The sequence below is a fragment of the Telopea speciosissima genome, chromosome 1 (genome assembly GCF_018873765.1).
Source record: "Telopea speciosissima isolate NSW1024214 ecotype Mountain lineage chromosome 1, Tspe_v1, whole genome shotgun sequence".
In the NCBI taxonomy this organism is placed as follows: Eukaryota; Viridiplantae; Streptophyta; class Magnoliopsida; order Proteales; family Proteaceae; genus Telopea; species Telopea speciosissima.
In genome coordinates this window covers 23,040,110-23,065,230 of record NC_057916.1, presented here as the reverse complement: position 1 = coordinate 23,065,230, position 25,121 = coordinate 23,040,110, and the positions used below count along the sequence as shown (strand labels likewise).

Below are 25,121 nucleotides of genomic sequence, written 5' to 3'. Positions count from 1 at the left end.
TCACAACTTAGATGCTCTTCCCTTGACTTCCAAAGTGATATCCAATAAACCTGCTGATGCTTAAACTCGGAAAGCTTCAAGCATCTATCTCATTTTCAACTTGCATGTAACAACATCTTAACCTAAGACTAGTATTTTTGGTTGCCTAGCTTCAAGCCTAAGCTTTGAGGGGCTTCTCACTTCATTAATGAGGAAAAAGACTACAAGAACTTAATCAATAAATGCCACTAATGTAGACCAACCTAATAGGACTGGAGGAAGCCATTTCAAGAAAAGGACTCAGCTCAAAAAACAAAATGAATTGAATTAACAAAGAGATTATACACAGTCATTACATAATGTCCGCCAGATGTCATTGTATGGCCACAACGGGGAGAAGGCGACTGGCCAGGAAGCTTCAGCTGGGTCCACCCTGGTGTCTCATTCTCTTCCTTCCACAACAGAGGAAAAGACCCAATTTAGTAATCAAAAGAAATCTTACATTCAGAATGAAGCAACATTTTTGACAAATATATATATCATAAGAACATATAGATGGTCAACATATAGCCTACCTGATAAATATAATAAATGGAACAAGATACATAACATCTAAGAAATTTGCCTTAGCAGAATAAAGATACACAATGAAACACATGAGCAGAAGAAAGGAAACAAAGACAACAAGAAGAAAGAGATCCATAAGAATAAACCTCACCACTATCTGGAGTAGAAAATAAGTCGAAGACAGGAACTAGAGACAACTAATGTAAAAGCTAATTAATAAATCTACCTAGACAGGTCAAACATTTGTTGGGGGGCGGGGGGGGGGGAGGGGACCTGTACCTAGTGGTTGCTGGGAGGGAGCATAGCCAAACACACCCATATCTACATACACATAAATGACAAACAAATATGGGATCTAGAAAAAAATAAATTATTGTATTGGCAATTTGGCACCAATGCATCTTTAATAATACATGGAAATAGTTGCATACGGACTTAGAAATGAGATGTACACACCAGTAGAGGGGGGGGGACAAATTTCAGAGAATTTGTAAGCAAAATGATAATTTACAAATCACAAGAAAATTTAAACCAGTAGTTTGAGGGCGAAGGGAAGATATCTGAGTTTTGTGATACAAAATGAAAGGAGACACTAACAGTCACCTTCTTCAATAAGACCCTTTAAAGCCCACAAATCGCCCATGATAGGTCCACCACCACCTATAAAAGTTGACAGGACAACTGTGCTTCAGCCAAACACTTTAAAGTTTAAACAGATGCAAGCAGAACTTAGCTTCATACTACCAAAGGTAAAAGCCTGTAATCAAGATTTTACTGAAGAAAGCCAGATTTCTGAGTGCAATAATACCAATAAAAAAAAGTTGAACTGACATAATATCTTTTCATAAGTAATACTGTAAAAATAATAAAATTAAGAACACACCAAATTCTGATACCAAAGACAGAAAACAACATCTATATCTTTAGTATTGACATCATCAGCAAGAAGAACAAACAAAAAGAACTAAAGAGATTCACAAAATGGAGTCAAACTATACCCAGAGAATGAAAAACAAAAAGAATTCTAAGAAATTTTTAACTTCCCTATTTCCTCCCTAACCATTCAGAGATATCGTTCAGCGAGATAAAATAACAAAAGTACAAAACCAGAGGCATAAGGAGTACACTTGCACACTATATCTAAATTATCAACAGCATCTTTTTAAGTGGTCAAAAAGTTCTCAGATCTCCATAATCCGGTGGATCACGATAGAGCAAAGGAATGACAATATTGAATTTTTTGTTTGCTACTAAAAAGGGACAAAGCATTATGTAGCTGCTCTAACATGAAGGGTCGGAAAAAATTAATAGATCAGGTTGGGTCAAACATAACTTTCACATAGAATTACATCTGTGTTTTCCCTAATTTACTTTTAAGCTCAAATTATAGCTTCACAAACATCATAATTACCATCATTATCAATCAAGTTGTATCCCAACTATATGGTTTCAGCTTGTTTTAACTACTAGAAAAATACAAAAACAGACTGGAAAACTATGTTAAAGTGACATAGAATCAAAGATAGTACTGCTAAACTACAAAAATATCAAGGGAAAAAGAATGCTGCCTGGTCATGTGCAGCCTGTGTCCAGACACAGCCCCCTGAAATGACCGCCCACCCGTTTACAAAATGAAAAATCCCCCCTGGTCAATGCCCATGCACGTCCCCTCATTGGCCCTCGCACTGGTGCCAGGGGCCACGTCACATTGGTATCAGAGCAGGTTTAATAAGTACATTGATTCTAGTTTGAGAGCAAAGAAACAATGTGGTGTGTGCAGCAATTACTGCTGTTTGTGACTTTGTGTTCAAGATTTCTCCCCTTGTTATATGAAACAAGGAATCAAGGGACTAGTGTGCTACTGTGATCTTATCTGCGATGTGGACTGATCCAAGTATAGCCGTCTTCTTATCATATGTGTTGATTGATTATGGTGATTCAAGCAAGATAAGTATTCTCTGATCATCTCCTCATGCAATGCTATCTTCTCATCTTCTTCTTTTTTTTCTGCAAGTCTGAATCGATTTTTGAATGGTCCTAATATAAGGGATTTAAAAAAAAAATTGGCATCTTTCCTTTGGTGGATTTCCTCCATCTTTTGTACAATTGCCCTATTATTAAGAGGGGTCCATTAACCTTAAATTCAGCATCATCCGATCTGGTTTGGTGCAGATATTTTAGAATCCTTCTCCAAGTAAGATTTTTCAAGAAATAGACTTCCCTTTGTTAGAATCACTTCAGATTTTGCAGGATTGTTCATCGAGCTTCATTTCAGCATATGATACAGACCAACATTACTCCCTAAGATTGTTCTGGTTGTTTTTCTGTTTCTTCTTCCTGTGGTATGGTTCTGATCTGCTATGCAGCCCATGGTTTATTCCGGTTTCATATCTGGTGCTCTCTTACTTGTATGCTGTTCTGATATATACATCTTGATGCAGGGTAGAGGTGTCAATTAGTCCGGTTCTGGGCTATCGGTCCGGTTCCTTAACGGTTCCAGCCTTAAGGGGCCAGGACCGGAACCGGACCAAAAAGCTAATCGGTTCCAAACTTGAGATCCAGGACCAATAACTAATGGGTGGGCCGGTTCCGGTTCCTAAACGGTTCCAAGTAGTCCACAATTTTATTTTTTTTTAAAATCCCAACATATGCTACATATATTTAATAATATATTAATTAATAAAACGCTAATTTCAATCACATGAGATATGCTTCATTTTTTTTCTCCAATCACAAAGTAATCTATATTACCACTTGTTCTGTATTACTTAAATAAGTAAGAACACCACTACCCTCATGAGTTAGGATTATTTTAAGGTATGTTCTTAGGTTAGCATTCTCAAATGCACCTTTAAATTTACAACCAAATCTTTAGTAAAATAGTATATGAGACAAGTGGTACAGTCAAAATTGAAAGACCAAAAAAATAAATAAAGGGTTTGACATTAGCTCTCTTGACCTTGAGACTTAAGAATTATATAATATATAAGGTTAGGATGTGAATTTGTTCCGGTTCTACCGGTTCCACCGATTCCTAATTGGTAGATCCGGAACCGGATCAATAAGCTATCGGGTGGGGCGGTTCCGGTCCAGTTCCCGGTTCTGGCCCAAAATTGACACCCTAAATGTAGGGCATCCACCAGCCAATAGGCCAGCATGCCTATTTTCCCAAAAAAAAATACTTGCGCAAGCCCAAGTCCAGCCCATAAATCTCGGCCTAGGCTGGTTAGGGCATTTCCGGTCCTGCGGTTCTGTTGATGTGCATCTAGTGGTCTTGCTAGGAAGCTACTACAATAACTCTTCAGTTCTCCTAGTTTCTAGTGCTTGACTTTTTGTATTCCAAGACATGTTTATGAGTCTTTTCATATTTCCTAGGCTTATTAAAGAGTCCTTTAGAATTTCGTAGTGTGTTTTAGAATTCCAAGAGTTGGTTAATTTTCTTGGTTTATATTTTCTATGTATTGGACGTGGGGTTCAATGTTTTGGGTTTAGTTTTCTCTGTCTTGGGGGCAGATTTCTATGTCTAGGATTTGTATTCATGTATGGGGAATTCCTAAGGGGTTTTGGAATCCTAAGAGTCACTTTAACGTTATTGTGTTGTACTCAAGATTTCCATCTCTATATAATGCAAATCCTGGCTGCTCTCAGAGGCAACCATGAATTGAAAAAAAAAATGTTCTCTTTGAGAACTTTTGCTTGTGAGACTCAAGTCTGACCAAGGTGGGACTCCTTCGATCGTGACCTCGGTGGGACTCCGACGGTTGGGCAACGATTTCAACTATCATCAGCTTCATCATCCATTCCCTGCAGCCACCCTCCATCAAACCCCATCATACCTACCCATAACCCACTCAAACCAGATCCAGATCAGAAACCTTTTCCAGATTCGATCTTGGCTTGCTTACCCTCTCGGGTTTGCATCACATCTGGGTTGATATATTATTTTGGTTATGAACTTATGATAGCTGGTGCTGTTCTTGGTTTTATACCAACCCACCATGAAGGTTGTCTTTAACCTTTAGACCAACAAAACAGGGTAGGAGCAGTGGCAGCAAAAGGCCCGGGGGGGGGGGGGGGAAAGCAAACACAGCTGGAAGGGTAGCTTGCGAGAGCATTGCGGAAAGGCAGCGGCAGGGACAGCAGCAGTAGCAACACCACAACGGCGGCAGCATCAACAACAAGATTGTAAGGTGAGGGAAACACCAGGATGATAGCAGAGGTGCACCGTAAACTGCATACTGCCAACGAAGCATTGAAACTACGACACCGGCAAACAGTAGCAGACCAGATTGTACAAATCACAATCCCTCAGGCAAACGACAACAAATTCCACAACCTGGCAGACATCACTGTAGCAGCAGGTCTGAACTCTGAGTTATATCCCACAGCAGAAGCAAACTTTTAAGCTCAAGTTAGGTTTTGGGTAGCCTAGGGGAGTATGAACAACCCAGCAATTATAAGGTCAAACGGTAATGAATCAATGGGATTCCAGGTTCAGCCAGTCATGCCAGAACAAGGGGGGGGGGGGGAGGGTCAGGGTACTGGAACAGGGGAAAAAAAAAGTGTGTCCCAGTGCACGAGGCTCCCGCTATTGCAGGATCTGGGAGAGGCAAATGTACACAGCCTTACCCCCTGCTTCGCAGGAGAAACTGTTCCAAGTTTTGAACCCGCAACCAAAAGATTGCAATAGCACAACAGGGTGGAACAGAACAACTCCAAAATAAACAGAAAAAGGAAGGGTTTGAACAGGGAAACTGACCAAATATGTGAGTTATATTAATCCACACACTAACAAAATAGAAGAGTAATAAAACTCAGCATTAAACTCAAAACAACCAATAGCAGGAGATAAACCATTTTTTTCTTCATTGATGTAGATAAGTCACTTAGGGCTTATTTTAGTGGAAATAAGCTTTGGGTTGGGTCACATATGTATTGGGACTTTGATCCCATAGGTTTATTTTGTAATTGGCCAATTTAATGAGCCTAAAATAGGGGTAGAAAGTAGGAAAACGGGATTTGCTTCATTAGTGTAATTAGAATCCTGTTTTGAATCTGTTTTTTTTTATTATTTCACTTTCTTAGTCAATTTAGGTTACCTTATTAGTTAATGATAGGGGTAGGCCTTTCCTCATTAGTGTCTAAGTCTATTTTTGAGTCTTCTATATAAGTTTGTAAGGGAGGCCAGCATTGTACACGAATTTGATTAATGAAATATTGGTTTTAGCCTTTCTGAAAATCCTGAGATAGGTTGGGAGAGATAGCCATTCCTTTCCCCCATCCCCTTCCATTGGTTCTTGATTCAAAACCCTAATTTTTGTTAAATTGAGTTCAAGAGTGCTACAAGCTTCTGGGAGTTTCCTACATCTACAATATCATTCAATTGCAGCTCCAATGGCTTCAACAGGTTATTACTTTTGTGGGATTCTTTCTTTTGATCTTTTGAGATCTCATCATTCTTCTCCAACCAATTTTCAGATCTCATTGTTCTCTTTGGGATCCCATTACCTTCTTTCTTGTTCTTTGGAAATTTTTTATCATTTGGGTTCCCATTGTTCTCTTTGGTTATCTTTCTCTTCCTCATGGCTCTGATACCATGTCACAAAATCAGATAATATAACCAGAATCTAAGAAGAAGAAGTAAGCCGAGAGAGAGAAATCGATTAGGGAGAAGAAGGCTTATGGTTAGGAATAGAATGCCCTTACCGTCAGCCACAATATTTATTTATATTGACAAATAAGTTAGTTACACAATAGGATAAGGACTCCACTAACACAAGACTTCCCTATTAAGCAAAGACTATAGACCATAACTATCCCCCAGAAGACTACACATAAAGACAATAGTTCACAAACTATAGACATTAACTTCCAAATGTGGGAAACACAACTATACTGAAAAGGGTGGGAGACACAGGGAGTTGGAACACCAGGCCACAATATTTTGAAACATGGACTAGGACAAAAGATCTCCCTAACAGCAAAAACTCACATTCAGAGTGCCAGAAAATAAGCCCCAATGAACCCAAAATGTATATAAATAAAATAAATAAATAAGACCACCATTCCCAGTTGCAAAACCCTGTCTAATCCACCTCTCCGTCATCAAAAGATGAGCAATCTTACATGATGGACCATAAAAACAAGCAACTGCTACATATATATCAAGACAGATCATTCAACACCAGAACTGAATTTAGGCACTTGCAAAACAGTCTCTTCTAACTCAAAAGTTGATCTCAGACCTAAAATTGATAGAATTTCTCAAATAAGAATCACCATAACATAAAGAAATCGGGATCCCTTAGAAAAGAAAGAAACAACCAATTTTCACAGAACACTATAAGGATGAAAGACGCTATCACCTCTGCCACCAAAGGCAAGCAACCTCTTCTCAACCATAGTTGCTGTATGGCCACACCTTGGCGGTGGCAACGAACCAGATACGGATAATTCTGTCCATTCAAGTGATACTGTTTGAAAACATGTAAAAACATATTGGTTAAATAGAATTCCAAAATTTTGGCTATAGTTCCATTTAGTAATACATAGCAGAAGATGAAAACCCAGAACAAAGAAAGGAAGTTACTAGTGTCCAAGACATAAACATCTGAAAGCCATTTTTTACCATCCCAGCCACCATACCTGCATTCATCTAACACCTGGTTAAGATTTCAGAATAAAGAAATACCTAACATCAGAAAATGGATCAGGGAACTATTGAATCACCACCTACATAACAATTTTTCTGTTTCCAATGGGTGAAGCTGCCGCAAAGTCTCGCGGAGAAGGTAAATCCCCAAAACTGGTCAGTTCTGACCATTGCCAGATATCTGAAACAAAAACATTCGTCACATGTCCCAAGCACAGGAGGAAAGGTGAACTAGAACTATTGACACCTTAATCATCTTGTTTCTTCTTCATCAGCACAAATCACGAAATCTCATATAAAATGTCAAGTATTCTTGATGCAAATCCTAGCCTCCGCGAATTGAGGAAGCCACCCTAAACCTAGGGTTTTAGTGGGAGCCTTAGTTTAGTAGTTTATTTCCATACTTAGTTTTTATTTTGTGTTTTTAATTGAACCGGGTTAAATTGGTTGCATCCAATTGGTTCAATTGGTCTAATTTAAGTGAAGTGATCCTATTGGCTAAGAGGTCCTTATATCCTATTGGCTACTAGGGAATCTTCCTTTATTTTAAGTGAAGTGATCCTATTGGCTAAGGGGTTCTTATATCCTATTGGCTACTAGGGAATCTTCTTTATTTTAAGTAGTTTAAGTTGTGTTTAAGTCATTAGGGGTAGGAGAGTCTTTTCTTGTAAGACTCTAAGTTGTTTTTAAATTGGTCCTCTCTCCACGATTTAAGTGGGAGAATTCAAATTGTAATAGGCGTAGGAATTAGACCTTTGGCCTCGTTATTTAATAGAATCGTGGGAGAGGCTCCCCCCACCTATTATGTTTTAAAATTTCCGTTTCTCTATGCTGCTGCTATGACTGCTGGCTGTTGCTCTTTGTGAGTGTATATCCTTGTGGATCTCAAGGTGGTGAAGGGTAGGTGGACTCCTGCGACTCCTTGCATTGTGAAGATCGGGAGGTTCTCTCAAGTCATCAAGCTGTTGCCATTGTCCTGCAATACAGTGAGTTTGAACCTGTTTTCTTATTTTAAACCTTCTTCTATCATCCTTCATCTTCCCTTAGACCTAATCCACAGTCCCCTCCGTCCATCAAACCCTCATCTCTATTAAACCTGCAACTCCTACTTCAACTAGGACTCCCTTATAACTACAGATCTGGCCATCAATTTCGAACCATACTTCCAGCTTATATTCCCCACACCAATCCCTACACTCGACCTTAAACCCAGCCCTTAGTCTCCTCTACAACCCATCCATTCCTCCACTCCATCTCAATTCTGTCCAGAATTGCAGAATTTTAAAACCTTCCCAAATTTAATTATTTTTATCCCATAATAACCCCCTAGACCTGCATATTAAAGCCATATAAGACCCATCCCCAAATTCCCATCCTAAACCCTAGAATTAACCTAAATCCTAGTGCTGTCCATTCGAACCAGCAACCCTTTTTGCGATTGATCCTATTGTCTAGCTCCTAGTAGGTCTCCTACCTATCTAGGACTACATTAATTGGTATCAAAGCTATGGAAGAACAAGGAAATCCTGTTGCTGATCCACCACTACCACCCTCACCTGATCCAATGGCTGCAATCCTGGACATGCTCCATAAGATCAGTGATCGGTTACAACTTGTAGAGCAAAGGCCAGCTGCGCCTCTTGTAAACAACCCTCTATATGTAGAGGAGGATAGATTCCGTGCATTCTGAAGTACATGGGACTCTGGGAAGGGATGAATATAATAGAAATCATCCCAGACGTCACAGGGACCACAGAGTTCATGCCAGACATGACAGAGAGTACAGGGACCGACGTAGGTATGACAGAGATGACAACAGAGAAGACAGAGACAGAACTACTAAAGCACCTCGAAGACCTAACTTTGAGGAATATTTGAGGTCCTACTTCACTGAAGATGAAGCTACTAACAGGAGGTATAATACACAGAAGGTCAAACTAGAGCTTGAAGAGTATGATGGGCATGGTGATCCACAGAAATTCTATGATTGGCTTGCTGCCCTAGATGACTATTTTGACTGGTATGACTTGCCTGAAGACCGAAAGATGAGATTGGCATGTACCAAATTAATTGGCTCTGCTCGAGAATGGTGGCGTAAGACAGAGAGGGACATGGAACGTGAAGGCAAAGCACCTACCAACTGGGAGGATATGAAGTATGATCTGAAAGAGAAGTACTTACCAAGACACTATACAGCTCAGATGCAAGATCAATTCAACTCCCTTCGTCAAGGGAACATGACTGTATCTGAGAACATGCAAAAGTTCGACTCTCTCTCATCTCGTACTGACACCATAGAAAGTGGTACTCAGATGCTATCTCGATTTCGGTTAGGATTGAGATCTGATATTGTTAGGGCTATTGGAGTTGTTGATGTCCTGGACATCAAGGACTGTTTTGAGAAGGCATTGAAAGCTGAAGAATTATTGGCTGGGAATAGAAGATTTGATTCCTCTAATGAGGGTACTGTCAAAACTTTTTCAGCATTCAAGTCTACTACCACTGGCCACAATCGAGCTGGAAATTCTACTACTGGTTCTACTCGATCAGGCTACTCTGTTGGTAGTTCTTCCCGCCCTACAGCCCCTCCACGTGCTGATCATAAAGGTAAAGCTCCCATGGACAGCAATGCACCTCACAAATGTTTCCACTGCAATGAGCTTGGGCACTATGCCAACGAATGCCCACAAAAGCATTGACCGGTTAATGTGGCTCCCAAGGTAGAGGAAACCCCTGAAGGGCACGATGAGCAAGGTGTATATGCACTACCCCCTGATAGTGATGAAGACTTAGACCGTTTCCTTGAAGATCTGGATGGTGGTGCTCAAGGTGTCCATACGATTGCTCCAATTCTCATGGATGATATGGTTGAGTGTGACAAAGTAATTGGGAGTATTTCACAAGGAGATAATGACAAGCAAGTTTCTGTTCTTGAAGAAGTGGGGCTGAATGAGAAGTTTGCCAATATTGAAGACCCTATGGAGATTGCATACATTGACTTGGTGATGCCCCCTTGGTTCTTCGAAGAGAAGCCCCCACGACTTGAAGACCATATTCCCACTGTTCTAACCTCCACAGAATTCTGCCAGGGAAGTGTTGAAGCTGCTGCCCACACTTTACTTCCTCCTCCTCATCACAAGGTTCGTGGTCGAGTTTCTTCACACAAGCATGGTACTTGGACTCCTATTCATGAAGACAACAAGCTCAGCCCCCAAGTTGCCAGAGTGTTGCATGGATTTCACCCATTCATCGGAGATGAATGTTTCTATGTCGGGGAGAGTTGAAGCAGATCCTAGCCTCCGCAAATTGAGGAAGCCACCCTAAACCTAGGGTTTTAGTGGGAGCCTTAGTTTAGTAGTTTATTTCCATACTTAGTTTTTATTTTGTGTTTTTAATTGAACCGGGTTAAATTGGTTGCATCCAATTGGTTCAATTGGTCTAATTTAAGTGAAGTGATCCTATTGGCTAAGAGGTCCTTATATCCTATTGGATACTAGGGAATCTTCCTTTATTTTAAGTGAAGTGATCCTATTGGCTAAGGGGTGCTTATATCCTATTGGCTACTAGGGAATCTTCTTTATTTTAAGTAGTTTAAGTCGTGTTTAAGTCATTAGGGTTAGGAGAGTCTTTTCTTTCAAGACTCTAAGTTGTTTTTAAATTGGTCCTCTCTCCACGATTTAAGTGGGAGAATTCAAATTGTAATAGGCGTAGGAATTAGGCCTTTGGCTTCTTTATTTAATAGAATCGTGGGAGAGGCTCCCCCCACCAATTATGTTTTAAAATTTTCGTTTCTCTATGCTGCTGCTATGACTGCCGGCTGTTGCTCTTTGAGAGTGTTCCTTGTCGGTAATATCAAGGATCCCCTTGTGAGTAATATCAAGGGCTAGGGCTGGAGGAATCCGGCGACTCCTTACATCTCGCAGATTGGGAGGTCCATCTTCTCCTTCAATCAAGCTCTTCAAGGTTGCAGCCATTGAAGTTCTGCAATTCCAGTAAGTTTACAAATTTCTGCAACTGTATTCTTCCTTTCTTCTTCCTCCATCTAACCTAATCGATTTCCCCAAACCCTAGTTTCTCTAATTACATTCCAGCATTCATCCCTCATCCATATTCATCACAAATTAGACCATAGCCTCCCCATATCAGTTCCTCCACTCGACCCAACCAGCAGCCACAACTGTCCATTAAAAACCCTAATTCCGTCCCTCACCATTAAGACCTAAAACCCTAAAACCTATCTAGACCTAACCAGCCAGCCAAACCTCACCAAACTCCAACCGAATCACCTTCCCCACATCTGTGACACTGTGCCAGAAGCCCTTGACCTGTTTCCCCTAGAAACCCTAAATCCCTTCATTCCTTTCATTCCCAAAACCTGAAACCCTAACCCTAGAATTCCAGAATTTTAATTTCTTATTCAATCCTAATTAAACCTTTACCATTAGCTTCCTAAAAACCTGCATGTCATTACTACATAAAGCCCTAACTCAAACCCCTAGTTTTAACCCTAATTCTGCCCTAACTTAGCCTATGCTGTCCCAATCGGCCAGCCCTAGTGTGTGACCCCATTCCCTGGCTCCTAGTGGGACTATTCCTACCTAGGACTACATTAATTCTATAATAAATAAGGGAGAGGATTGGACACGCCGCTGGCTTTCCTGGAGCCAGTGGCTGTGCCCAATGGAGACGGTGGGATGTGGAGGGCAGGGGGGTCATTTCCATAGGGGATTAGGAGAGAAACAGACTCAATGAAAGAACACATGGAAATGGTGGGCAGCTCAGAAATTGCATATGCAAGAAATCAGGACCATACTTTGGTACACCAATTCACCAACAAAATGAGTAAATGGGCAACGTAAAATACTTGCAAGATGAACTTAGTGTCCAATGTACTGACATTTTTCACATAGTATTCAACATATTTTATTTTTGAATGATAAGGTGTTTAAGATTATCCACTCAGCATGATTTCATGGTTAAGCCCCATGTGCTATGCAACTAATGTTGAATGGTACAGTGACACAGGAACAACCAAGGTTCCAGATGCCTTGCACATAAAACCTCTGAGATACTTGTATGGGCAATGTATTCACTATAAAATATTATATGCAAAAAAAAAACAAATTCTTACCAGTATCAAGGACCCAAAAGTCGCCTAACCTGAACATCCAATTTCATTGGTCAACAGCATGAATAAGTGACTCACTAAGCAACATCAATACTAAGAGATACAACCACATAATAAACAGATACAAACAAACCTTTTGTTACCAGAACGCCCACCAAAGACAAACATATGGCAGTCAATGGCCACAGCAACATGAAATGCTCGTGGGCTTGGGCCCACTTGCCCATCAGACCCATTGCCAGTGCACTCCGGCTGAAACCATACTTTATTCTCTGGAACATCCAACAAAAACAAGCTGAATTAGAGCTCATATAAGTGGATACTTCCTAACCCTGCATGTTAAAAAATATGCTCATTTCAGCAGCTTATTTTTTATGCTAACAGTCCCTTTAATGTCCACAAAAAGCAAAGCATGCCCAAAGAAAGGTGCCTAAATTACTTTCTTTCTTCTCTCCCCCTCCCCTGCCTCCAAAAAAAAAAATCCCTTCATTTTCCTCTGAAAAAGAAGGTTACATCATCTTGTACATCTGTTCCTCAGTGATTAAACATTAAGAAAATATATAAAAACCAGTAAGGAATTAATTTGGACTTCTACATGCAACAAAGTTATCAAAATGGGAGAGAGAGAGAGATACATCAGGTGTGAGAGCCTGCTAGCACCAGAGGCTCAATGCACAAGGTAAGGCACGCACACCACCTTGTGCCTGATTGAAGTGAATTGCAACACAAGGCACAAGGGACATGCCTCTCAACTGAACATGCCTCAACATCACTGCATTATAGAGGGGTACTACCAAAAAGGATCTTCCAGTTCAATGGGACGTCAGTATAATTTACAAACTCCTTTATTCTTCACTGTCAGATTATAAAACATGAAAAATAAATAAATCCACACAACCATGGTGAAGGGCATCGATGTTCCTTTACAGACAAAGGCTCCATGCACTTAAACTTGTGAGCTTGACAAATTGACAGCCCAAGGGAAGGGTAACCAGCTAACCTCTAACAAAATTTACTGCCAACTAAGACTATTGCAAGATCCATGAAGACATGGGACCTTGCTCCCTGAGCAGACAAATTAGCAATTAGAAGACGGTGGACTAGTCCAGCATTGCCCAAGTACAGAATACACACACTGGTAATGAACACTCCACAGCAAATCAAGTGATGGAAAGTGGGGATTTGATCCATATCTGCTGTTAAAAAAAAAATTGGAGTTAGAAGGCGCACTTTGACCCAATTGAATAAAGTGGGATAGCCCACGAAATACCACTTGGGGGTCCAAACCAAAACCTTAAGGTATTAGGTGGAGATGACCCAAAGGTATATTAAGACACATCCAAAGTCCAAGATTACCAATGTGGGACTATACCTCTATAACTCACAACATCTCAACACTCCCCCTAATGTGTAGCTTTGGCATACACGTGAATATACATCTTATGGAGGACAACAAACGGACCTTGTTCTGATACCATGTGACAAGACCATAAATAATCAGCAAGTAAGCACTCAATGTAAGAAGAAAAGAGAAGACAGATAAGAAGAAAGAAGATGGAGAGAAGGCTGATCATTGGAAGTGTTCCTCTTGCAAATATTTACAAGATTAAATCTTGACTTATGTATATTCACACATATGTCCCTTTTTTTTTTTCTTTTTTCTTTTTTTTTTAACCCGAACTTACCTAGGACCCGGGCCAGCCCCAAAAATTTATTGAATCATCAACAAATAAAGAATACAGGGCAGGACATTCCACCTTACCCCAAACCCACGAAACCAAACATTAGACTCTAAGGACCGGCCGGCCCTCCCTATCCTCCCTGATGATTGCTTGGAAGGCTCCTGAGGGCAAATTCTCCTGCAGGAAAGTGACCGAAGACCTTGTCTCACAGGCCTGCTTGGCCAACCAATCAGCAGCCCTGTTGCTTTCTCTAAACACAAAATCCACAGTCGCTTGAGTTACCTGAATCAGCGCTAAAATCTCATTAAACCAATACCATCCTCTCCAAAGGCTGCACTTCTGCAGGATCACCATTCTCACTGTGTTGGCTGAATCTGAATTCACCACTACCTCCTTGAACCCCAGCTCCTGACACAATCTAAGACAATCTCTCAACGCTCAAAACTCAGCTTGAGAGTTTGTGCACCATCCGTAGTGGTTAGAGAACTCTGCCAGGACAGTTCCACCCGTGTTTCTGATCACTCCTCCTCCCCCCCCCCCTCTCCAGGGTTGCCCCGACACGCCCCATCCACATTCAGCTTAACTGAATGAAAAGGGGGACACCAGTAAACCGGGAGAGGGCGAGGAAATTTAGTTGGAACAGCCTCAAGCCCAAAACATTGCAAGATTAACCTGTCTCTAGCAGACTCCCCCTTCCTCACCTTCACCGGCATCGGGAGCTCTTTTACCCAGGCTTTAATGAGTTCCATAATCGTGACCGCCGTGCACCTGTGTTCATCATGCCTCCTGTTATTTCTTTCCCTCCACAGCTCCCAAACAATCAAAGAAGGGAGCAAACCTGTAATAAATGCACTGAGGCAGCATCTGCTTGCCAATGCATGCCACTGGGATATCCGACTTCTAACATCTTGAGCAAGCAGCACCTCAATGTCAAGCAGCCGAGAGAAGAAGGCCCAAACCTTTATGGCAGTTCCACCTGAAATCAAACAGTGATCTGATGTCTCCATCCTAGGCTCACCACAGTAGAGATACTTGGAAGCCATCGGAATCCCTATCGACATTAAGGCATCATCGGTTGGGATTTTCCCATTCAACAGTTGCCAAGTGAAGAAAGCCACCTTCACCGGAAGGGATTGGTTCCAGATCCATCTCGCATATGGGATTGCAGGTGATACACTCCTTATTTCATTCCAGGCTGATTTAACCGAAAAGACACCATCACTAGTGGGAGTCCACACCAAAACATCCTCCCTAGCTGAAAGGCAAAAATCTCCTGAAGAAATGTCATTCCTGATGGTCACCTCATCAATCTGGTTCAGTAAATCCTGCTTCCATGAGCCATCCTCCTCCAAAGCATCTTTAAGGCGCAGTTCCACATCAACCTGCAGGCCATTATCCACTGCATCAATCAACGGACCAGCCCCAGACCAGTTGTCCAGCCAGAAAAGGACTTCCCCCGACCCAAGAAGCTAACGAGATCTGTCCATCAACAGCCCTTTGTAGGCCAAGGCATTTCTCCAAGATCTTGAACTAACCCCCTTCGGATCAACCAGAGAGATATGGAGGCCTTTAAAGAACTTGGCCCTAAAAAATTCACTCCAAATAGAGTGGTCTGTCAAGAACCTCCAAAGACTTTTGAGCTTCAGCACCATCCCCACATCCTCCACCATCCTCACTCCAAGGCCTCCCTCAACCGCAGGCCTACACACCTTCTGCCAGTTGACCCAGTGCTTCTGCCTTCCCCACTCCGTGCTACCCCAAAGGAAGTCTGCAAAGATGCCATAAATTTTTTGCAACACAGCCTTGGGGGGTTCCATCGTGGCCAAAACATGGATAGGAATAGAGGACAGGACATGCTTCAAGAGGGTGAGCCGACCCCCGGCTGATAGCAGCTTCCCCTTCCACCCTACCACCCTGCTGCCGATCCTGTCAACCAACTTATCAAAGAAATTAATCTTCAGCCTTCCACAGTAGAGAGGAGCCCCAAGATAGGTGATAGGCAACGTCTTCTGCGGAAATCCCGAGATCGAAGCCACCATTCTGGTTTGAGTCTGCGTAGCTTTGGCTCCCACCACGAAACAACTCTTCTGTTTATTGACCAGCTAACCCGAGAACCCTTCATATCTGCCAAGAAATCCCATAATCTGCTTTAACGAGTTTTTCAACCCCCTGGTAAAGATTATTGTGTCATCTGCAAAGAGACAATGGGAAATCCCAGGACATCCTCTAGGGAGTCTAAAATAAGAAGCATGCCCCTCGATGAACAACACCTTCAGACCTCTACTTAACACCTCGTCTGCCAGTATAAACAGAGCCGGCGAAAGCGGGTCCCCTTATCGCACACCTTTGGAAGACTTGAAAAAGCCTGATTGTCTGCCTCCAAGAACAACAGAGAACCAGCAGTTCTCAACCGTCTTCTTGATTAGGGCAATCCAGCTGCCACCAAACCCAAATTTTGCAAGGACCTTCCATAAAAAAGTCCACTCCAGCCGGTCATACGCCTTGGCCATGTCGAGCTTGAGAATTACATTACCACCCCTAGTTCTCCTATTCAACTCCTGGGACACTTCCTGCACAATGGAAATGTTATAATGGATACACCTTCCCTGGACGAATGCCCCCTGCTCCTTCGCCACCAACGGGGACAGAATCCTTGCCAGCCTGGTGGAAATGAGCTTAGCAATAATCTTATATGAAAAGTTGCACAGGCTGATGGGTCTCATGTCTGCCATCACCTCCGGATCATCTTTCTTCGGAATCAACACCAAGTTGGCAGAGGTAAAGCTTCTAGGCAAGTCCCCCCCTTCAAAGAACTCCTTGACCGCAGCCCACACATCATTACCCACCACCTCCCAACAAGAAGTAAAGAAATGCCCCGTGAAGCCGTCTGGGCCTGGCGCACTGTCACAGGATAAAGCAAAGACCGCCCCTTTCACCTCCTCCACTGAGGGAGCCTCCACCAGCAAGGCATTATCAGCATCAAACAATAGCGAAGGGATTAAAGAAAGCAAGTCCTCGTCCACCACACTGCCCTGAGAGGTAAAGATCTCTGAAAAGTGGCGCACTACCTCCTCCTGCACCCCCTCCACACTAGAAATCCACTCTCCATCAGCACCTCTAATCCTCTGCACACCTGTCATCCTCCTCCTGACATTGACCGTGGCATGAAAGAACTTCGTGTTCCGATCCCCCTCCTGCAGCCAAGTGACCCTGGATTTCTGCCTCCAAAAAATCTCCTCCAGCAATAAAACCTCCAGCAAAGCTGCCTTAGCTGCCCCCAGCGTATCTCTAGAGGTGTCATCAGCCCTCAAATCAAACTCCGTTTCCGCCCTATAAACAGCATCCTCTGCATCCCTAACTCGTTAATGTATGTTTCCAAACACCTCCTTATTCCAACTACGAAGGGCTATGCGAAGCCTCTTGAGCTTCAAATACAAAACCCCCAGAGGCGAGGCCACCACCGGCCCATCCCACTAACCCTTGACAAAGTCATGGAAACCAGGGTGATTGAGCCACATCTGCTGAAATTTAAAACCCACGTAACAAAACACCCTTACGGTATAAAAATGTTACCATACTTAACCCAGCATTTGTCAACAATAAATGATTGCTCCTGCCACAGTACATACACTGATGCAAGCCTTGGTCAATTTGCTGTCCAACATAACCACCGAGACCCTGAACCATGACCATGGCTACCATTGCCAGTAACAAAGGCAGTGCTTTCCTTAGAAGTAGAGGATGATTCAGATTTAGTAAGGGAACGAGACAATGCGTCGAATACGGTAGAATGCTTCATCCATAGAAGGAACTCTTTCATGCGCCTTCAACGGATATAGATCAGTAGTAAGAGGCAGATAGACATTAAGTTCTTCCCACATGCCTTTGAGCACATTGCAGTATTCACTCAAAAATTTATCTCCCTATTTAAAAGAAGAAATCTTTTCATAGTGAGAGGTGAGGATTAGAGAATGATTTGGCTTGTCTAATGTGACAGAGGCCTTTCTTATTAATAATGTAGATATGCAGTTCAAAGGGTGTCAAATACGGAAAGTAGTACAAGGCTAGGTGGTACATGTATATGAGGTGGCATACATATCTGATGGAATATTTTTGGGGAATTGAACTTGTGTCAATGAGACACAGGCCCACTCTATTTATAATAAATTGAATGAAGTACAAATTACAATAATACCCTTAGGGAAACACATACTAAACCCTATTGGACCATTATACCCTTGTACCCCATATTACAACACTATCCTTAACACTTCCCCTCAAGTTGGTACATAGATATCTCTCATGCCCAACTTACATACAACAGGAAGAAACACCTTACAAGTTAAACCCTTTGTAAATACATCAGCTAGCTGATTTTCAGATGTCACAAATGGAATAAAAATGGAGCCTTGTTCAAACTTCTCTTTAATGAAGTGCTTGTCTATCTCAATATGCTTAGTTCTGTCATGTTGAATTGGGTTATTACTGCTGCCTTGTTATCACAGTAGAGCTTCATAGATTCTTCAGATGTCACTCCCAGATCACTTAGTAATATTCTAAGCCATATTAGTTTGCACACACTTTGAGCCATTGCTTGGTCACTCCACTTCTGCACTTGATCTAGATACCACTGGTTGTTTCTTGCTTTTCCAAGAAACTAGATTTCTCCCTAGGAAAGTATAATATCCGGAAGTAGATTGACTATCATCAATATATCCTGCCCAATTAACATCAATGAAAGCTTCCAGTTTTAGATTGCCATGATTAGAGAATAAGAGTCCCTTTCCAGGAGCAGATTTCAAGTATCTCAGAATCCAGTTTACTATATCTAGATGTGCAGTCTGTGGATCATGTAGAAACCGACTAACTACCCCAACAGCATAGGCAATATCTGGTCTGGTATGAGATAGGTATATCAATCTTCCAACAAGCCTCTAATACCTCTCCTTGTCAACCTTTACCGCTCAGTTGATGGTTGACTTCGATAGGGGAATCTGCAAGTTTACAGCTAAGCATACCAGTTTCACTGAGAACGCCTAGGACATACTTACGCTAGGAAATAAAGATACCATTATTGGATCTTGCTATCTCTATTCCCAAGAAATATCTGAGAGGTCCAAATCCTTGATTTCAAACTCCTTAGCCAGTTGAGCTTTCAACATGGGAATGTGAGTCATCATTGCCTGTTACTAATATATCATCAACATATACAATGAGAGCAATAACCTTATTGTTATTCTGCTTTATGAATAAAGAAAATCAACATGACTTTGTCTGTATCAGAATTTCTGCATGGCCTTCAGAAACCAGCCGAAACAAGCTCATGGAGAAATATAGGGTGACTGTCTAAGGCCATATAAGGATTTCCTCAACTTGCAAACCCTACTAATTGTAGCAGGTGAGGTGAAGCGTGGAGGTATATCCATGTATACTTCCTCTTCAAGGTTTCCATGGAGGAAAGCATTTTTGACATCCAGTTGTTGGAGACTCCACCCAAGGTTTGCAGCATATGATAGGCGTACTCGAACCGAATTCATTTTTGCTACCAAAGCAAATGTATCTTCCTAATTGATGCCATAGGTCTAGCTAAAGCCTTTTGCAACCAACCTGGCTTTATATCCTCAACACTATAATCTGCCTTTTGCCTCACAGTAAACACCCACTTGCATTCCATTGGTCTTTTTCCTGTAGGAAGAGGAACAAGGTCCCAAGTGCCATTTTTCCCTAGAGCCTACATTTTTTCTATCATAGCTTCCGTCCACATAGGATCAGTGATAGCTTCCTTCCAGCTTTGCGGAATAGAAACAAAGGGCAGCGAAGAAACAAAGGCACAATAGGATGGGGGTAAAGTTAGAAATAGGATGCTGAGTACAAGCTCGTACTCCTTTCCTAACAGCAACAGCAAGATCAGTATCCAAAGGAGGAATTTCATTACTTGACTGGGATGAAGGAGGTGGATTGGGAAGTACCGATTGACATGGTAGGTTAGTAGTAGGCTGCTTTGTCCGAGTCTTCCACCACGAATAAGTGAGCAAGTCCAGTTTGGTTAATTCCGGTATTGGTGCATCAACATCTCCCCTTCAATAAGAACTATTTCTGACTTCTCCCCCTCAATATGGACAATGTCTGTGACAAAGGGGCTAGAAGGAATCTCTGCTACAACACTGAGATGACTGGAAGTAGGACTCGGATTCGTGGAAAGTGACATCCATAGTGACAAATAGTCTATGGGAAAGAGGGTGATAACACTTGTAAGTTGTAACCCTTCCAAGAGGCAGAATATCCAACGAAGATACAACGAAAAGCTCTTGGATCAAGCTTCAAACGAGAGGGGGTGGAGTTGTGAGCAAAACAAACACAACCAAATACCCGAGGAGGAAGGTGGGAAGCCAAGGATGGGTCTGAAAGAAAGCTAACAGGGGCTTGAAGGTCAAGGACACTAGTATTAATTAGATAGGTTGCGGTAAGGACAGCATCCCCCCCAGAAAAATTTAGGAAAATTCATGGTAAATAAGAGAGAACGGATAACCTCAAGGAGATGACAGTTTTTCCACTCGGGAATTCCATTCTGTTCTGGAGTGTGAACACAAGTAGTTTGAAATACGATACCATGCACATCGAGATATTGACGGAAGTTGTTGTCAATATATTCGGCACTGTTATCACTACACAGAATCTGGATCTGGGCCTGAAATTGGGTCTGGATCATTGTATGAAAGAAGCTGAAAAAAATAAAGGCCTCAAATTTATTACTAGGAAAGTATACCTAGGTGAGGTGAGTGCAGTTATCAATAAAGGAAATAAACCATTTGTAAAACGCCCCGAGCTACCATACAATAGGGTCCCCAAACATCAGAGTCGATTATAGAAAAAGGAACATCACTTTTATTTAAACTTGGGGAGTACGAAGAACAAGTATGTTTGGCCAACTCACAGGTGTCACAAACAAACTTGCCCGGGCTACATTGTTTTATTAAAGAGGAAAACAATAAACCCAAAATCCAAAAAGAGGAATGACCAACTCTATGATGTCAGTGTGCAGTTGCTCAAGAGCACTATCTGTCTGAAGAGTACGAGCAAAAATCTTCGGAGGCATAGCAATGAGATGCGGATCCAAACAGTACAGCCCATCACATACCCTACCATAGCCAATCGTTGCCCCTGTCACCAGATCCCGAAACAAACAATGAGTAGAATAGAACAATGACACAACAATTTAGTTCAACAGTTAGACTATGATTAGAAAGCAGATTAGCACAAGGTTGGGCACATGTAAAATAGAGGAAAGGAATACAGTAGGAGAACAATGAACGGACCCTTTCCCAGAAATAGAGGATAAGGATCTGTCTGCAACACGGACTTTGTCCTTACCTAAACACGGGAGGTAGGAATGAAACAACTAAGAAGAACTAGTCATGTTATCTGAAGATCCTAAGTCAAGAAGCCAGGAGGGACTAAAACTGGAAGAGATGAGAGGCAGGTACAATGGAAGGAGCCAATGTAGAAGAAGTCGTGCCAAGCTGAGACATCATGCACTGAAGAGCAAGCAAATTGGAGAAAAGGGATCCATGTAGCCGACCCCATTTAGTAGTTGTCACGGCGGTTAGGCGACCCAAGGTTTGGAGAGGGTAAAAAATCAAGGCGACACCAAGTAGGCGACCAAGGCGTCCAAGTCAACCAAAGCGCCTGGACGCCTAGGCGGCGACGCCTTGACAACTATGGTTGGGATAAGGCTAAGCTGAATATGATCTATGATACCAAACCTTAAATACTTGGAACAATCTAGATCAGCATCAAGCCTATCCAAGTCAATTGTACAAACATGCTTGGATTCATTAACATCATACCACAAGCTTAATCATTTATATCTAAATCATTATATCAACTTGGACAAGAGTGCTCTGTTCGTGAAAGTGATGTATTTAAACCCCATCCCACTAGCTAACGGTAAGGAACAACAGAAAAACGAAAAGGAAGGTTTTATCTAAGCTAAGTCACTAGCGCGTCAGTTTGATCGTAGAGAGCCCCTATAAAGTAAGACTTCCCTTCAAAGAAGTTTTCTCGCAAGACTAGATCAGAAAAGTAGAAATCCCATGGGAAAACCCATGGCAACTACCAACCGAATGTATATGCGACCTAATGTAGGACAGCCTAAATTTCAAAGATCTAGGGCTGAACTATAAGGATTCGGTGGTGGGAAACGGGTTAGGGTCAGACTAAGGGAATTATGAATTAGATGAAATAAGGTAATGTTATGGGGCTGCTAATATACGAATGAACAGTAACCTTAGGAAAGGAGTAGAAGAAGAACAATGACAAGAATTAAACGGTAAAATAAAAAAGAGGAAGAGAAAGATTACCTAGGATGCCACACACAAGCGCTCCAAATAAATTTTCATTAATATTCAACATGTTTTGACAAGTACAGCCAAAGAATAAACCCATAACAACTAAATACTCCTATTTTTACAACTTCTCATTCAACTTCTTTTTGCATACGGTTATTTCCCTACATCTTTCTCTTATTCAGTTTTACTTAATCCTAGTTGAAATCAGTTAAATATGTCTAACCAATCTCGGGTTATTACATAAATCTTTCAAGTAATTATGGTCGTTGATTTTAGACCAACTGCAACTTGATCAGCTTTTAGAGATCTTGGTAGAAATATTTTTGGAGATGATCCGAGGATTCTAAACCATGTACGACCTAATACATAAGTTTTTTTTTTTGTTTTTTTTTTTTTTTTTTTTTGGGGGGGGGGGGAGGGCGCAAAAGCTTATGCCATGGCTTTGATACATATGAAAAAAATTTGTTTTCAAACTTCCAATCCCAAACCAAAAATATAAAATTAAAAAAAAAATAAAAATGAAGGTTCCACATCAAAGATGCTATTCCAATCATTTGAAAACAGTCCATTACAAAACACTCCCAAATTTAGACATATGGTACATTGCCCATATAATTACTCAAGGTCTTCTCTTTCAGAGAGAAAGATCCAACCATTGGCATTCCTCATCATCCCGTCCATCCATTTTACGCAACACAGTTGGAAAGGTGCTAAAAGACCCACAAAAGGGGGGAGCCAGGAGAGGAGATAGTTTCGAAATCATGATTCTAATTATAGAAACATAATCAAGAAAACAGAGAAGTACAACTAGAATGAATAATAGAAATGTAAATATTTTAAAAAAGATTTGTAAGTCTCGATCCGAACGAAGATATCAGCAAAGAATTTCAATTTAATTCTCATAACAGTTGTGCAAGTAATGAATAAAATCTGAAGCAATAACTGAACCAAAGAACAGAGAGAGAAGAGAGGTACCCGGATCGTAAACACCAATATCACCGAGAAATCTCTTATCAACGAGGCCACCGAACACAACCACCTTTGATTTCCCAACATTGACTGCAGTGTGGCCGCTGAAGATCACACAAGGAAGTTGCGCAGAAAGATTTAAACGGTGAAAGAGATGAAAAAAGTACGTAAAAATAGAATAGAATCAAAGCAAAGAGAAATTTTTGCCTTCGAGGCTGTGGAAGAGTTCCACCGAAATCAGTGGAGTCAGCTCGAACCCAATAATGCATCTCTCCGTCGTCTATCGGTCACGAGCCTTCCGGACAACACTGCACCTTCTTTTGGTCGGATTGAAGTCATCAAATGAGAAGTTTGCTAGTTTACGCTTTCTCACGTGTACAAGTGCCCCTTCATCTTCCAAGGTCCTTCCCCATCGACGAGGGAACTACGTCGCGGTATGATGTGGCAAAAACAGGGGGGCCCGCCTGTGAAATGACCCAAACAACCCTGCTGGATTGGATCCTCCAGTTCTCGCCACAGCTGGAGGAGTGGATGGTGGATTGGTGGAAAAAATCCTCTCAAATTCCCTATAAAAGTACCGCAGTGTGGGGCTGAGAGCTCGACATCTGGCAAGAACGACATCCAATAATGGAGAGCTCGAGAGAAAAGAAAAAATAAACTGACTCAATCGATCTCACACTGTTGGATGTCGCACCTATCAGGTGTCGTCCTCTCAACCCCGAACTGCACCACATTCGGCGATCAAGAAATTAGAGAGGATTTTAATGGAGCCTCTTTATACACCTAATTTAATATCATATAGGTTGCCACATGGCAAAAATGTGCCATTTAATTGGGCTTTCTATCGGTCCCCTTACTACCAATTCTTTAAAGATATAAAGGAGACACTTTCCCTTTGACCACGGTGAATGGAGAATCACTCGCCAATGAATTTGAGTGTATTGTAGGACAAAGTAATAATAACCCTAGATGAGTGAAGGAACTTTACTCTATTCGTGGATAAAAACTTTCTCTAGAAATAAATACATCACAGAAGGCAACTTTGTTTGTGGGCCATGATTTTTGTGAGCTCAATAGGAGTGGAGGGAAGAGGACTAAAATAAGGAATTAACAGTTGCACTTGTAAGCGAATACCATAGACATTTGGACAAGCTAACACAATTTGATGAATTGAATGGGCTGTAAAGAGATATTCCATTGGCCTAGGGAGCTTTATGCCACTTTTTTGTTATCAAAATGTTATGTAATAAATTTAAAGGAAATTATTTTCCCTCAACACCATAGTGCAGTTTCCTTCCTTCTCACATAGATTTTTTTTTTTTAATATTTTATTTCTGTTGTTCTAAATATGTGGGCTCCATGCCGATGATACTTTTTTTAGGTCAATCGTTGATGTGGTATGCAGATTCCTCCCCACATTGGGTTTGTGGGAAACCCTCTCCTTAAATTGAAACCGTCAATTTCAAGAGAAAAATGGAGGGACTTAATTTTTCTTCTACAGAGTCTTGCAGTCAAGGCAAAACAAGAAAAAAAAAATATATCTAGATGTGTTAACCTTGAATTATGATTTTATTAACTATTATTATTATTTTTAGTCGAATTACATCAATAAATAAATATGAACAAAAAAATACATGAAGATTCCAAGATTGCCTTCAATAAATAAATATAAACAAACAATACATGAAGGTATTACTAGATTGCCAAAAATTATTTCACTACAAGGATTCAAAATCTATTGACAATTAAACCTCAAGATCTCTTGTTTATATGTTTAGTTCTAGCTCTGATAGAGC

At 41.3% G+C, this 25,121-nt stretch overlaps 1 protein-coding gene across 2 annotated transcripts in view; it reads right to left on the bottom strand.

The window, feature by feature from the left end:
* LOC122645514 (protein GLUTELIN PRECURSOR ACCUMULATION 3) overlaps positions 1 to 23,749 on the bottom strand; it is a 48,930-nt gene extending 25,181 nt beyond the window's left edge. For both annotated transcript variants that reach the window (XM_043838827.1, XM_043838834.1), the window contains exons 1-9: positions 23,533 to 23,749; positions 23,332 to 23,429; positions 12,460 to 12,598; positions 12,330 to 12,358; positions 7,283 to 7,379; positions 7,136 to 7,191; positions 6,912 to 7,019; positions 1,150 to 1,206; positions 336 to 427 (exon numbers count right to left, since the gene is read on the bottom strand). In XM_043838827.1, coding sequence (XP_043694762.1) covers positions 336 to 427; positions 1,150 to 1,206; positions 6,912 to 7,019; positions 7,136 to 7,191; positions 7,283 to 7,379; positions 12,330 to 12,358; positions 12,460 to 12,598; positions 23,332 to 23,429; positions 23,533 to 23,594 — 738 coding nt within the window. In that variant the 5' untranslated portion in view covers positions 23,595 to 23,749. The remainder of the gene's footprint in view (positions 1 to 335; positions 428 to 1,149; positions 1,207 to 6,911; positions 7,020 to 7,135; positions 7,192 to 7,282; positions 7,380 to 12,329; positions 12,359 to 12,459; positions 12,599 to 23,331; positions 23,430 to 23,532) is intronic.
* Positions 23,750 to 25,121: the final 1,372 nt, after the last annotated feature.